The following is a 12,966-nucleotide window of genomic DNA, read 5'->3' on the forward strand; positions in this document are numbered from 1 at the left end:
GACTAGCAACACTGCTTTGCCTGGGAGTTCCACAAAAGTGCAGAACCCCAGCCCTGTCCCAGACCAACTGAATCAGGATCTGTGCCTTCATCTGATCCCTAAGTGGTTGATATGCCCGTTAAAATTTGAGAATTACTGCCTTTGGATTCGATGTGAGTGAATGGATGAGGGAAAGGAAGTACCCATCACTGAGATTGTGTCCATGTATCGGAATGGAAGGGGGGGGGCAGTGAGAACATCTGCAAGCCAAGAAATTAAATAGGAATGGATGGTGTTAAAAGTGTATGTAATATACATGTAAATTTGACAACACATAAGTGGCATTATTTATGTGGGAAAAAAGTGAACAAAAAATCAAGAAGGGAAAATAACAGACACTAGAAGATAGAACTTGAAATCAAAAAAAAAAAAAGAAATTTAGGGAAATACAGTAGAAGAAGCAGTTTAGAAATGTGCCCGATTTGTGAGAGCATTTTGTTTTGGATAAATGTATACAAGAATGATACATATTGTTAAGTATCATAAACTGCACTTTTAGAAACATTATAATTAAGCTCCAAACTTAGATTTATAAGTAAAGGTCCAAATTCGAGAATGTGAATATAAAATATCCCCATTTTCAACCATCTGTCTTCATGAGAAGAAGGATTTCCCTCAAGTCCCCAATACCTTTGACAATTATTTACTCTATTGAGGCTGCTTTCTGTGCGTGGTTTAGATTCCTTCAGCATAAGAATGGAAAATGTGCTGACATCCCAGCTAAGTATAGTCGTGATAATCGTGGCAGCCACTCATTGGTGGCCAGGGTAAAGCATTATGTTGGAGGCTTTATACACGTTGTATTCACTATTTGCTTTGGAATATATAAGAACACTCGCTTCAAGTTATTTTCCCTGAAGAGGGCTTCTTTTATAGAGGGGCAGGCTTGAGTACTTACTGAATCCTGTGGGCTGGTCCAAAAAATGGACTTAGGGAACAAGTTTCTAATGTATATCTAGAAATTTAGAAGACAGTCTAGTTTTAAAAAGAGACATTATTCTGGGTGATATAGTATTTCGTCGATCTCTGGAAGGAAAAAGCTGGGACCAGGTGCTCAATTAACTTTCCCAACAATAAGTTAAACTGACATCAGGTTCCTCTTTGAGGTGATGCATTGAGAATGACATGATGTGACTTAGCTGAGATTCCTGCCAAAAGCATATAACCTGAATCTACTTGTGAGAAAACATCAGATAAATCCAAATTAAGAGATGTTCTACAGAACTGGTCTATACACTTCAAAGATGTCAGTGTTATAAAAGACCAAGACTAAGGAACTGTTCTAAATTGAAGGAGACTGAAGAGACATGAGGACTAAGTGTATAAAATCTAGATTGGATCCTGGATGAGGAGAAAACACAAAGGACATTATTGGGTCAATTAATAAAATTCAATTATGAACTATAGATAATACTGTATCAATGTTAAACTCTGTGGATCTTATCATTGTATTGCAGTTATATGAGAGAACATCTTTGTTCTTAGGAATACACCCTGAAATGTTTAGGGTTAAAGAAGAATCATGTCTGCAACTTACCCCCAAATGATTTAGAAAACTAAGTGTGTGTGTGTGTGTGTGTGTGTGTGTGTGTATGTACACACACACATTTAGAAAGAAAGCATTAAAGCAAATAAACAGCTGACTATTCTGGGTAACGAATATCATAGTTCACTTTGTACTGTTCTTGCACCTCTTCTATAAATTTGAAATCATTCCAAAATGAAAAGTCTTTTAACAGATTTTTTTTAATGTACAAAAATATCTCAATTGGATTTAGTGAATGATAGAAAGGGGCATTTGGGATCGTTTAATCTATGATTGCTCTAATCCTACACAAAATTAGTTCAGTGATGGAAAGTAACTAGCCCAAGCCTCCTCCACACACATTGCAATAAATCATTTCATTTGGACCCAGCCCAAAAATCAGACCACAGAGGAATGTTAGCAGCTGAACTGCTCCCTTTTTTTAATACAAAGTGCCCCTGGGGTCAGGACCTACCAAGGAGGACTTCCATGGGTCCCTCACAGAATGTTTCAAATAGATATAATTAATTGCTAATGAATCAGATCTCTGGTGACAGAGGGCAAGGGAGCAAGGAGACTCTCTCATGTAGGAAATAGGAATCTCTGAATTAATCCAAGCTATCCCATTCCCTTTCTATCATGGAAATTAGTCATACTCAATGCTGAAATTCTGGATGACTACAAAATGCATTTTGCTGTGGGATTACGCTAAAGAACCCTAGGAAATAGTTATTGACTCATATATATTTATACATTCTTTATTTGATTCTCATGATCACTCTAGCAAATATTTAGTACAAATCCTAATTCCCCATTTTACTTATTAGAAAACCCATATAGGGGGCACCTGGGTGGCTCACTTGGTTAAGCATCTTCCTTCGGCTCAGGTTGTGATCCCAGGGTCCTGAGATCCAGCATCGGGCTCCCCGCTCAGCCAGAAGTCTGCTTCTGCCCCTCCCCCCGCTCGTGCTCGCGCTCTCTCTCTCTCTCTCTCTCTCTCTCTCTCACCCACTCTCTCTCTCTCTCTCATAAATAATCTTGAAAAAAAACCTCATTAAACTATGGAGTGGAAAGTCAAATGCAGTTTTAAAAAAATTAAAAAATTAAAAACCCATACAGGGAAATTATGCAACCTGCTTAAGATTTCAGAGATAGTAATGGGAAACACTTGAATTTGAACTGGTATACTCTTACTCTGCTAACCAGTCTGCAAGAGTTTTGACATGGGTTATAGATTTACCTCCATTTCACACACTGAGATCTTTCTCAGCTTTTGCAAATCAAGGAGATGGCCATTTTCTCCAGGTTCGCCCATATGATAAATAGGCGGTTGTAAGGACTGACCTCTACAACCTCTTGTTTTATTCAGCTATAAAGTGGGGATAACACCCACCTACCCACGGTATGGACATTACTGTGGAAATCCAATATAAATTCCAAAATGTTCTGATAGGTTAAAAGGAGCTATAAAACTAATTATTAGTAGTCTTACTACTAAATAGCATTCTCTAATTCATGTTAAAATAATTTGTTGTTTTCTGTGATGATTCAGAAAAGGAAATGATCGTACCTCTTCCTTTATTGGCAGCTTGGGCAGCTTAGGTGATCTGGAAGCTCTTGGCAGCACTGTTGTGCTCTGCCTGACAAGGACAGCTCCTTTGGAATTTCTCTCATTGGTGTTCTCATAATTACCCATATGCCAGGCAATAAAACCACGATTGTATTTTCCTTGTATATCCATAATATCAGGTTTTGGTTGCCTGAAATTGAAACAAGTTGGTTGGTTCTCAAATTGGAAAGATCTAGAAACAAGGCCACTAGTTTTCAGATAGTTGAGACTTGTCTATTTCTCTTATGATTCGAGGTGATTTTTAGCCATGTGGCTCAAGAAAGCTAAGGACCTGAGCCATCAGCCAGTGTTCTGAGAAGTTTCTGGACTCTGCCTACTCCACTGGATGTATAGCTGTGGAGGCTCAGGAAACTACCTCCCAGGATAGATACTCATCTAGGCACTTTGTTGGTGAATTGACCCCTGTATCGTAACTGATCCCCCTGTCCTTTAGGGCCATGCATACAAGATGCTGAAGGTGGCCCTGTTCAAGCTGAGACCTCATGTGACCTGAGAGTTCTGCAGGATATGGTCTATCCATTTTGAGATCTTAGGAGAATTCAGAAAAACACCAGCTTCATGATTCCAGACTCTGGCTTTGGACAGTATGTTAGAGGAAAGATCTAGGCTTCATTCTCTTTCCCCATTGAAATCCTTGTTTAGGTTCCAACATCCCTAAATTAGAATACTAAGTCCTGCCTTCCCATTATAAAGGGCCAGCCCTGGGCGGGGAAGCAAAAGGGATCATCTGATAGGATTTGCCATCTCATTTGGAATTATGTCGTTCTGAAGAACCTCTTGGAGCTTCTTACCCCACCATCCCTCTCCCTGAGTGCTTAGAGCCTCTTGGCCACTGCAAATTTCCCTTCCTAAAATCTGGGCTTTATGGGTTCCCAAGTTCTTTGGACCAAGATTAGTGACAGGTTCGCATTACCCTTTGCTCATTCAAGAAGATACGTGCACCTTACGAGGTGGTGGGGAGAGAGCAATAATAGGCAGACAACAAACAGGTAAGTCAAGTACTTGGGAAGTATCATGAAGAAAACTAAAGCCAGATAAGGAATAAAAAATGCCAGGCATGTTGTTTTTGTGGGGGTTGGCTGTGGAGTTGGAGGTATCACTTGAGCAGAGAGCTAGCTGGAGGAAGGGAGCCAGCAATTCTCACAGTGCCGGGGGTCGGACACTCCCTCCCACTCCCTAGAACCACAGATCCCTGCACGGGGGCGGGGAGCTGACCGTGTGGTTCTCCAGCAACCCTCCGCTGACACCCCCGTAGCCTTCAGAATCAAGTCCAGAATTCCTTAGCACAGCACGCAGGGGTGTGTGCTCTTGCTGTTTGTTTTCCGCCTGTTTTCTTTTTTTTAAATGGTCTGCCCACATGGGCCTTTCTGGTCTCTCCTCCCAGATACCCACAGTGCGCTCCATTGTGCGCTCACCCGTCCCTCTGTGAGCTCTGAAGTCCTGCTTTCAGACCTTTGGCCTTCTGCTGCAACTTTTCCTTTTGCTTGTAATTCCCTCCCTCCTCCTCTTCTGACAAACGCCGCCCGAGGCTCTAAACCTCACCTTTTCTGAAAAGAGTCCTTATTCCCCGTCAGTCAGGCAGCACTTTTTCTCCTTTTTTAGCACATGGTGTTTGACTTCTTTTGTAGAAACTATTAGAACCTGCTTAAATGTCTTGTGCAGCAGTCTCTCTCCCTCCGAACTCAGTGCTCCTTAAAGAGCCCAGGATGTGTCTCGTTCATCACAGGATCCCCAGTGCTCATTACCTGGCTGGACTCACCACTGCCGCTCAGCTCGTCTGTGACGGGTGGAGTAATGAGCAACGGAGGGAGAAGATCAGAGCTGAGTTCCTCTAAAAGCTTCCTTCCCTCCCACTCCTCTCCACTTGCCTGCTTCTGCAGCCTCCTTTTTTTTTTAAAAAAAAAGATTATTTTTATTTACTTGAGATGGAGATAGAGCAAGAGATCAAGAGAGAGAACATGAGCAGGGGGCAGAGGGAGAGGGAGAAGCAGCCTCCCCGCTGAGCAGGGAGCCGGATGCGGGACTCCATCCCAGGACCCTGGGATCATGACCCAAGCTGAAGGCAGACGCTTAACCGACTGAGCCACCCAGGCTCCCCTTCTGCAGCCTCTTTTTCCCTCCCAACATCAGCAGTAGAGGGAGAGGGAGAAGCAGGCCTCCTGCCAAGCAGGGAGCCCAATGAGGGGCTTGATTCCAGGACCCTGGGACCATGACCTGAACCGAAGGCAGACAGTTAACGACTGAACCACCCAGGCGCCCCCAAAGAGTTTAAAAATCTTATAAAAATAATAGACCCGTCAGCTGTGGAGATTTACACACACTATATTGAACTTACAACTGAGCCACAGAAGTCAAAAGAGGTAAATCAAGGGAGCAGAAGGTTTGGCTCCGGATTGGTTTGGACCATGAATGCTAGGCCATCAGCAATGATTCAGTGTTATACACACACACACACACACACACACACACCCCAAAATAAATAACAAAACCAAATGTTCTTAGTGTAGCAATCTTACTATTCTTAAGTAGGCCCCTAAAGGTCAGATTTTTTTTCATTTTGAAATAATTTCAAGCTTATAGAAAAGTAGAAGCACAGTACAACAGCTTTTTTTCCTGAACAATTTGAAAGTACATGATTGACATGATACCCACCACCCCCAAATACTTGAGTGTGTTAATTCCTACAAATAAGAACATTCTACATAACCTCAATATAACTATCAAAATCGGAGAAAATCAGCACAAGCAATAAAAGCAAAAACAAGCAAGTGGAACTACACCAAACCAAAAAACTTCTACACAACAAAAGAAACCATCAACAAAGTAAAAAGACAACCTACAGAATGGGAAGATTTATTTGCAGACCATATATCTGCTAAGGTGTTAATATTCCAAATGTATAATTCATAAACTCAATAGCAAACAACAACAAATAATAATCCAATTTAAAAATGTGCGAAGGACCTGAATAGACGTTTTCCCAAAGATAGGCAATCGGCCAACAGGCACATGGGAAGATGCTCAACATTACTAATCATTAGGGAAATGTAAATTAAAGCCACAATGAGATATCACCTCATGCCCTGTTAGAATGGCCACCATCAAAAAGACAATGGATAATAAATGTTGGTGAGGATGTGGAGAAAAGGGAACCCTTGTGCACTGTTGGTGGGAATGTGATTTGGGACAGCCACTATGGAAAAGAGTATGGAAGTTCATCAAAAAATTAAAAATAGAACCACCATATGGTCCAGCAATTCCACTCTGGGAGTATATCCAAAGGAAACAAAAACACTAACTCAGGAAGATATCTGCTCTCCCATCTTCACAGCAGCATTATTTGCAGTAGCCAAGACATGGAAACAACCTCAATGTCCCTCGGTGGATGAAGGAATAAAGAAGTTGTGGTATTACAATGGAATATTCTTCAGCCATAAAAAATAAGGAAATCCTACCATTTGTGACAACACAGAGGGACCTTGAAAGCATTACGCTAGGTGAAATAAGTCAGACAGAGAAAGACAAATAATGTTTGAACTCACTTATGTGGGGAATTTAAAAACAAAACCCACCAAACTCATAGAAAAAAAAAAAAAGAAATCAGACTGGTAAGCAGAGGTGGGAGTTGGGGGAGGGGGGGAAGGGAAATTGGAGGAAAGCACTCAAAAGGTAGAAGCTTCCAAGCATAAGATATAGAAGCACCAGCATGTCGTGTGCAACCTGATGATTACAGCTAACACAGCGGTGTGATGTATAGGAAAGCTGTTAAGAGAGTAAATCCTAAGAGTTCTCCTTACAAAGGAATTTGGTTTTTTTGTATCCACATGAGATGATGGATTTTAACTAAACCTACTTGGTAATCATTTCACAATATATGTAAATTGAACTATCATGCCCTACATCTTGAACTTATGCAGGGACGTATGTCAGTAATTATTCCCCAATAAAATCTTCAGGGAAAAGCAGAGGAAATCAGAAAATTAACACGTCTGTCAGACCCCATTCCAGTTTCCCAATAATGTCCGTTTTGCAAAAGGATCCATTTAAGAACTACACATTGCATTTAGTTTTCTCATCTCTTTTAGTCTCCTTAAATCTGGAACACTTTCCCAATCTTCCTGCGACTCTCACACAGCCTTGATACTTTGGGAGAACACAGGCCAGTTATTCTGGAGATGCCCCTCAAGTTGGGTTTATCTTATGTTTTCTCTTGATTAGATTCAGGCCATGCATCCTCAGGTAGGAATAACACAGGATGGCGATGGTGTGACTTGTCCCATTACTGGAGAGGTTCACTAAGGTCACTTGATGGAGGTCGTATCTGCCAGGCTTCTCCTTTGTAAAATTACTTTTCCCTTTCATTATTAGTATTTCGTGAGAAAATACTTTGATTTTATGTAAAAATTTCATTCCATGTCAAATGTTTAATTAATTAATTAACATCAGTATGGACTCAGGATTTCCTCTTTTGTGCAATGGGCTATAATCCATTCATAACATTCATTTTGATGCTCAGATTGTCCCAGATTTGGCTTAGAGGGAGCTCTTTCAGTCTCACTTCTGTGTCCTTTTGACTGCCCCCATCATTCTTTGGGCACTTCCTTACTGTTTAGCACAAAAAGATGTTCCAGGTTCATCTTTCCCTTCCCCATCCCTGGAATAATCCATTTTGTGAAGGAACTTAGAAACCAAGACCCAGGTGCTAGGCATTCCTCTTAGCATTGAGGTGTCACTGTCACACAACCTTTTCAGACAATATTACCCAGGGTTCATTAGGGTGTTTGTGCTAGTTTTCTCCCTTTCCATATTTGTAACTCTCTTCTCTTATAGCGGGAAGCCTGATTCCCATTCTCTTTATGTATTTACTTATTTGATCAGTCTTCCTGTCAATAACCAATGTCTCACTGCTACCACCACCCCCGTCCACTTTGTGCATGTTTTCCTCACCCCATTTGGGATCCAACACCCCAGCCCAGGATGCCCTCTTGCAGTCTTTCTCACCCTACTCTGAACTACCACAGTTTGTCTCATCATTTTTTGTTAAAAAATTAACAGTTCAAATAATATAGTGTGTCAATTCTGGAAATGAGACTTATTTCCCCTCCCTAGGGCTTGTTGTTGTTGCTATTTATTGTTTTTGGTGGTTGTTTAATGACTTGCCCGGACTAATTGTCTAAATTTTGTCATGTGTGCCTCCTGAATTTTCTGCTTGGTTAGCTTAGTGGTCAGCTAATGATTGGATAGAAATTCCTTTAAATGTCTCAAATTAATATGTCTTCTGGCCTTTGTGTGTGCTGAGGCATACCTTCAATGCTTTGGCAGGCAGCTTACAACTCCCCCTTAGCCTTCATTTCCTGCTTGCATAGAGCTTCAAGATTAGCCAAAGGTGAGAGATTAGGACCTCCTCAGGTTTTTCCTGAGCATGTGCACAGCACTGCACACATTCATAGCCTTCTAGATTTCTAGGAATATGTTGGAGCCTTTCAAAATCCCCTATGGCAATAAAATAAAAAAAAATCCCCTATGGACATCTCATTTCTCAGTTTTTCATTTTAAGATTTTTAATCTGCTTCTCTTTGCCCCAGCTGGTGTTGTCCCCTCAGGCAGCTGTGGTATTAAACAGTTGCTGCTGATGATTTTTGATGTCTGCCCATGAGATAGAGCTGTTCACACCGAATCAGGCCAAATAATGACAAGACCTAAGAATGGAGCTTTTCTGGGATTTTCAAGATGGATCAAATATGACATTTCTCTAAGCATGAGTCTTTTCAAGGAGCTTCAAACCCATGTTTCCCCTCCAGTGACTAATAGGCTGCTAGTTTTCACAGCTACTATGGTTGTGAGGCTATTGGTTTTCTCAAGGCAACCATGGAGCTGGAAAGGGATGACGGGAATAGAGCAATTTATTTTTTGTATTTTTTATCAAGGTTTTAATTTTATTTCAAGTATAGTTAACATACAGTGTTCTCTTAGTTTCAGGTGTACAGAATAGTGATTCAACGATTGTATGCATTACTCAGTGCCCATCATAAGTATATTTTTAATCCCCATCCCCTATTTCACCCGTTCCCCCACCCACTTCCCCTCTGGTAACCATCAGTTTGTGCTCTATAGTTAAGAGTCTGTTTCTTGGTTTGTCTCTGGGGAATAGAGCAATTTAAATTTAAAATGCCCAAAGATCATTGTTCTTTCTGAGATTCAGTGATTTTTCTTAAATAAATACTTCATGGGTTATTGGAAGCATTTGTTTATTAACTTCCAGTGCTTTGAAAAAAAGTAATTTTGACAATTTTTGCCACTGCTGTTATTTCTTCTTGGAGGAGCAGATTTTTAGAGGTCCTTACTGCACCATTCCTAAAGTGCTGCCTAAACTAAGTCATTTTAAAGTGTAATGGAGACTCGCTATTTAAGGAGAAATTGCCTGTGTCTTCTGTTTCCATTTCTTCATTTGCACCTCCTCCATCCGCTGCATGCTGCTTTGTGTTGCCATTACTTCATTGTGATGATTCTTACCTCAGCTAACAGCAACCTCCTTTCCATCTCCCAGATCAAATCATCTCTTTTCAGACTTTCTAGTATGACTTCCCAGAAGCATTTGCAATTGTTGACATTATCCACTTCCCACCTTTCACTTGGGCTTCTAGAGCTCTTCTCTTTGTATCTCTCTTCTTATATTACTTCATCTACATTTCTTTTAGAAGAATCTCTCATTCTTGGGCGCCTGGGTGGCTCAGTCGTTAAGCGTCTGCCTTCGGCTCAGGTCATGATCCCAGGGTCCTGGGATCGAGTCCCACATCGGGCTCCCTGCTCCGTGGGAAGCCTGCTTCTCCCTCTCCCACTCCCCCTGCTTGTGTTCCTGCTCTCGCTGTGTCTCTCTCTGTCAAATAAATAAATAAAATCTTAAAAAAAAAAAAAGAAGAAGAATCTCTCATTCTTTTTTGCTCCTTTATCATTGGTATTCTCCCAGAATTCCATCCTTGAGTCTCATCTCTTGGTATACTACCTCCCATCTCAAAACTAGGAAATGACATTTACATCCAGTGACCCCGCCAACATCAATATACTGATGTTTAAAATTTCTACTTACCTTTATAACTTAAACAGAAATTCCAAGCTCCTTTCTGATAATAGTACCAGGATATCTCATAGTTAGTAATAATTTCTAGTATTCATTAAGATATATGAGCTTCTAGACACTATGCTAATCGCTTGATATGTATTACCTCTAATCTTCATAATAATCCCATATGGTAGATATCATTTTCTGCTCTTTACATCTGAGGTTAGATTGATTAAGTAATTTATCCAAGATCAAACAGTTAAAAAGCAGTAGAGCTGGGACTTGAACTCAGAGTTGTCAGATTCTAAACTTGTGCAATCTCATCTGTAAAATGGGGATACTATTAAAATACTACTCTTTATGAGAGTTAAATGAATTAATACTTATAAAGCCCTTAAAATAGTATCTGGGCCCATTGTAAAAATTCATTAAAGTGTTGGCCATTTATTGCTTCTCAGCTTATCTCCCCATCTCCCTATTTCCTATCCTCCCTCAAATACCCTCTCCTTCCTGTATTCCTGTTTTGGTCAATGACTTAACCAAATACCCAGCCACCCAGAAGAGACCATCAGAATTGCCTTTGACTTTTCCATTTCCTCCATTCCTCCACATTTAATTGGTTGCCAAGTGTCACTGAGTCTTTCTCTAAAGCATCTCACCATCCCCACCTCTATTAATTCCGGCTCCCTTCATTGTGATGATGACAATATCACTTAACTTGTCTTCCTTCCTTCCAGCTCCCCTTTCTCTGCTCTATCCATTCAGCAAACCGTTTTTGACACCCCTTATGTGCCAGGTATCCTTTCGAACACACAGATTTGATTATATCACTTCCTTACTTAAAAACATAAAAACAACAGTTTGTTGCCTGCAGAATTAAGCACAAAATCTTTAGTATGGAATTTGAAACACTACACAATCTGGCCCCTGTGCTGCAATTCCAGTCTTGCCTCCCACCACACTCCGAAACCAGTACCCTGTTTTAGCTACACCAGACTCCCAGTCGTTTCCTCAGCACATCAGGAGGGTTCACCCCTCCGTGCCTTTGCTTATGCGATTGGATTTCCTTGCTCACTCCACTTGTATGCCCTCCTTTTCATTTCCCACGCAGCCTTCATAATGCAGCTCGTGTGACCTCTCCTACAAAGCATTCCTGAATAGCTGCCTGACTTTCCACAGTGGGCCACCGTCATGCCCTTCTTTGTTCCCCGTACGACTACTACTACGTTGTTCATACCTATTATACTTGGAGCCATCATGGTGACTCTCAATAAATCTGTAAGGAAGGGAAAGAACTGTTTCTGACTTTTTGTGTGTTTTCAACGTCTAGCAGAGATCCTGACACAGAACATGTTTCAGTCAATTTTGCTTGCTTCTATCAAGATATATATATATATATATATATGTATATATATATATAAATGCTTTGTCGCCATCTCCAGTGAGAGGGTCTGTGACGGCACATGATAGAGGGTTTGGCGTGAGGTGGAATTGATCTTAAATTCATACTCTCCCTGTTGCTGTTTGAATGTTTTAAACCATGAGCGTGTATTATTTTTATAATAAAACATGTCTGAGTTTTCCTTAAAAATTGTTGGTTATTTGGAAAATGACCAAAATTGCCCTCACAGCCTGGGCAGCAGAGAAATGGGCTGAGAAAATAAAACCGACTTCAGCGCTAAGTTAGGACGTGACTGGCTGGGCCTCGCTTATGTAACTGTCTAAAACGGATGGGACAAACAACTCTCATTTAGAGACTTCTGCCAGAGAAAATACTCTGGAGAGCTGAGGACAGGGCTCTGCTAGGGGTGGGGCTCCATTTGGTCTTCGGGGTTCCCGCCTTTTTTGTGACTAGAGCTGGACCGGTAGGAGACTCTGGGGCAGCCACTTTGATTCATGACCAAACAAGTCAATGAATTCTCAGTATGTTGGCAAAATAACCAGCCTGAATTAATATATTTACTTAAACGGATCAAAGTAGCTGGTTTTTCTGGAGATTGACCACCCAGCATCAGTCTTGCCCAGGAGCGAAGCTTTTTCCACTATTTGGACATCTTTTCGATTCCCTCTGGTTGGCTAAAAATAGTGCTAGTAAGTGCTAAAATTATGGTCTTCTGGATTCCACAGTTAAGGAAACAAATACTAACTGTTTAGGTTCCAGTGAGTCAGTCTGGTCGCCTAATATAGGCCCAGAAAACAGTTATTCGTCTTGAGTTTCAAATAGAGAAATATGTGGAAACTTCCCTTGAGGGCCTCAGTATTTTCTGTGCAGTGTCACAAAGGGATGGAATGGTGCCTCTCTAGCCTGTGAGGAGACTGGTGCTGTGTCTGGTCAGCATATATGGTGACTGAAAAGCACGACGACCTATTTTCTCAGCATGCTAATTACCTTAAATGCTTGCTTTCTCACAGGGTCATTGATTTCTGCTCTTTCCATTTCCAGAAGTACTCAAAAGCCGTTGATGGCACATGGAAATTTTTGAGAAACACATTTAGAAACCATTTGGCAGGATCTCTGCTTTCTGGAAGAACAGGCCTTCTCTCCCTGTTATTTTCTCTTTGGAACATTTGCAAGAAAATAAGACCCCTGTTTTTGAAAGATCTTTCTGAATTTATGGTGTCGTCTACACCTAAAGTCAGAATCTGCCAAGGAATTGCCATTAGAGCTTTAAAGATGTTTTTAATTGTATTTTTCCTTTTCTGAATTGGCCT

At 40.9% G+C, this 12,966-nt stretch overlaps 1 protein-coding gene across 1 annotated transcript in view; it reads right to left on the reverse strand.

The window, feature by feature from the left end:
- Positions 1-3,077: 3,077 nt before the first annotated feature.
- The window catches only part of SPMIP2 (sperm microtubule inner protein 2), a 92,392-nt gene continuing 82,503 nt past the window's right edge, over positions 3,078-12,966 (reverse strand). Inside the window, exon 6 of the mRNA XM_073891272.1 lies at positions 3,078-3,324. Coding sequence (XP_073747373.1) covers positions 3,078-3,324 — 247 coding nt within the window. The remainder of the gene's footprint in view (positions 3,325-12,966) is intronic.

The sequence above is a fragment of the Callorhinus ursinus genome, unplaced genomic scaffold (genome assembly GCF_003265705.2).
Source record: "Callorhinus ursinus isolate GAN/ISIS: 27379988/994484 unplaced genomic scaffold, GSC_fseal_2.0 scaffold4, whole genome shotgun sequence".
Lineage (NCBI taxonomy): Eukaryota > Metazoa > Chordata > Mammalia > Carnivora > Otariidae > Callorhinus > Callorhinus ursinus.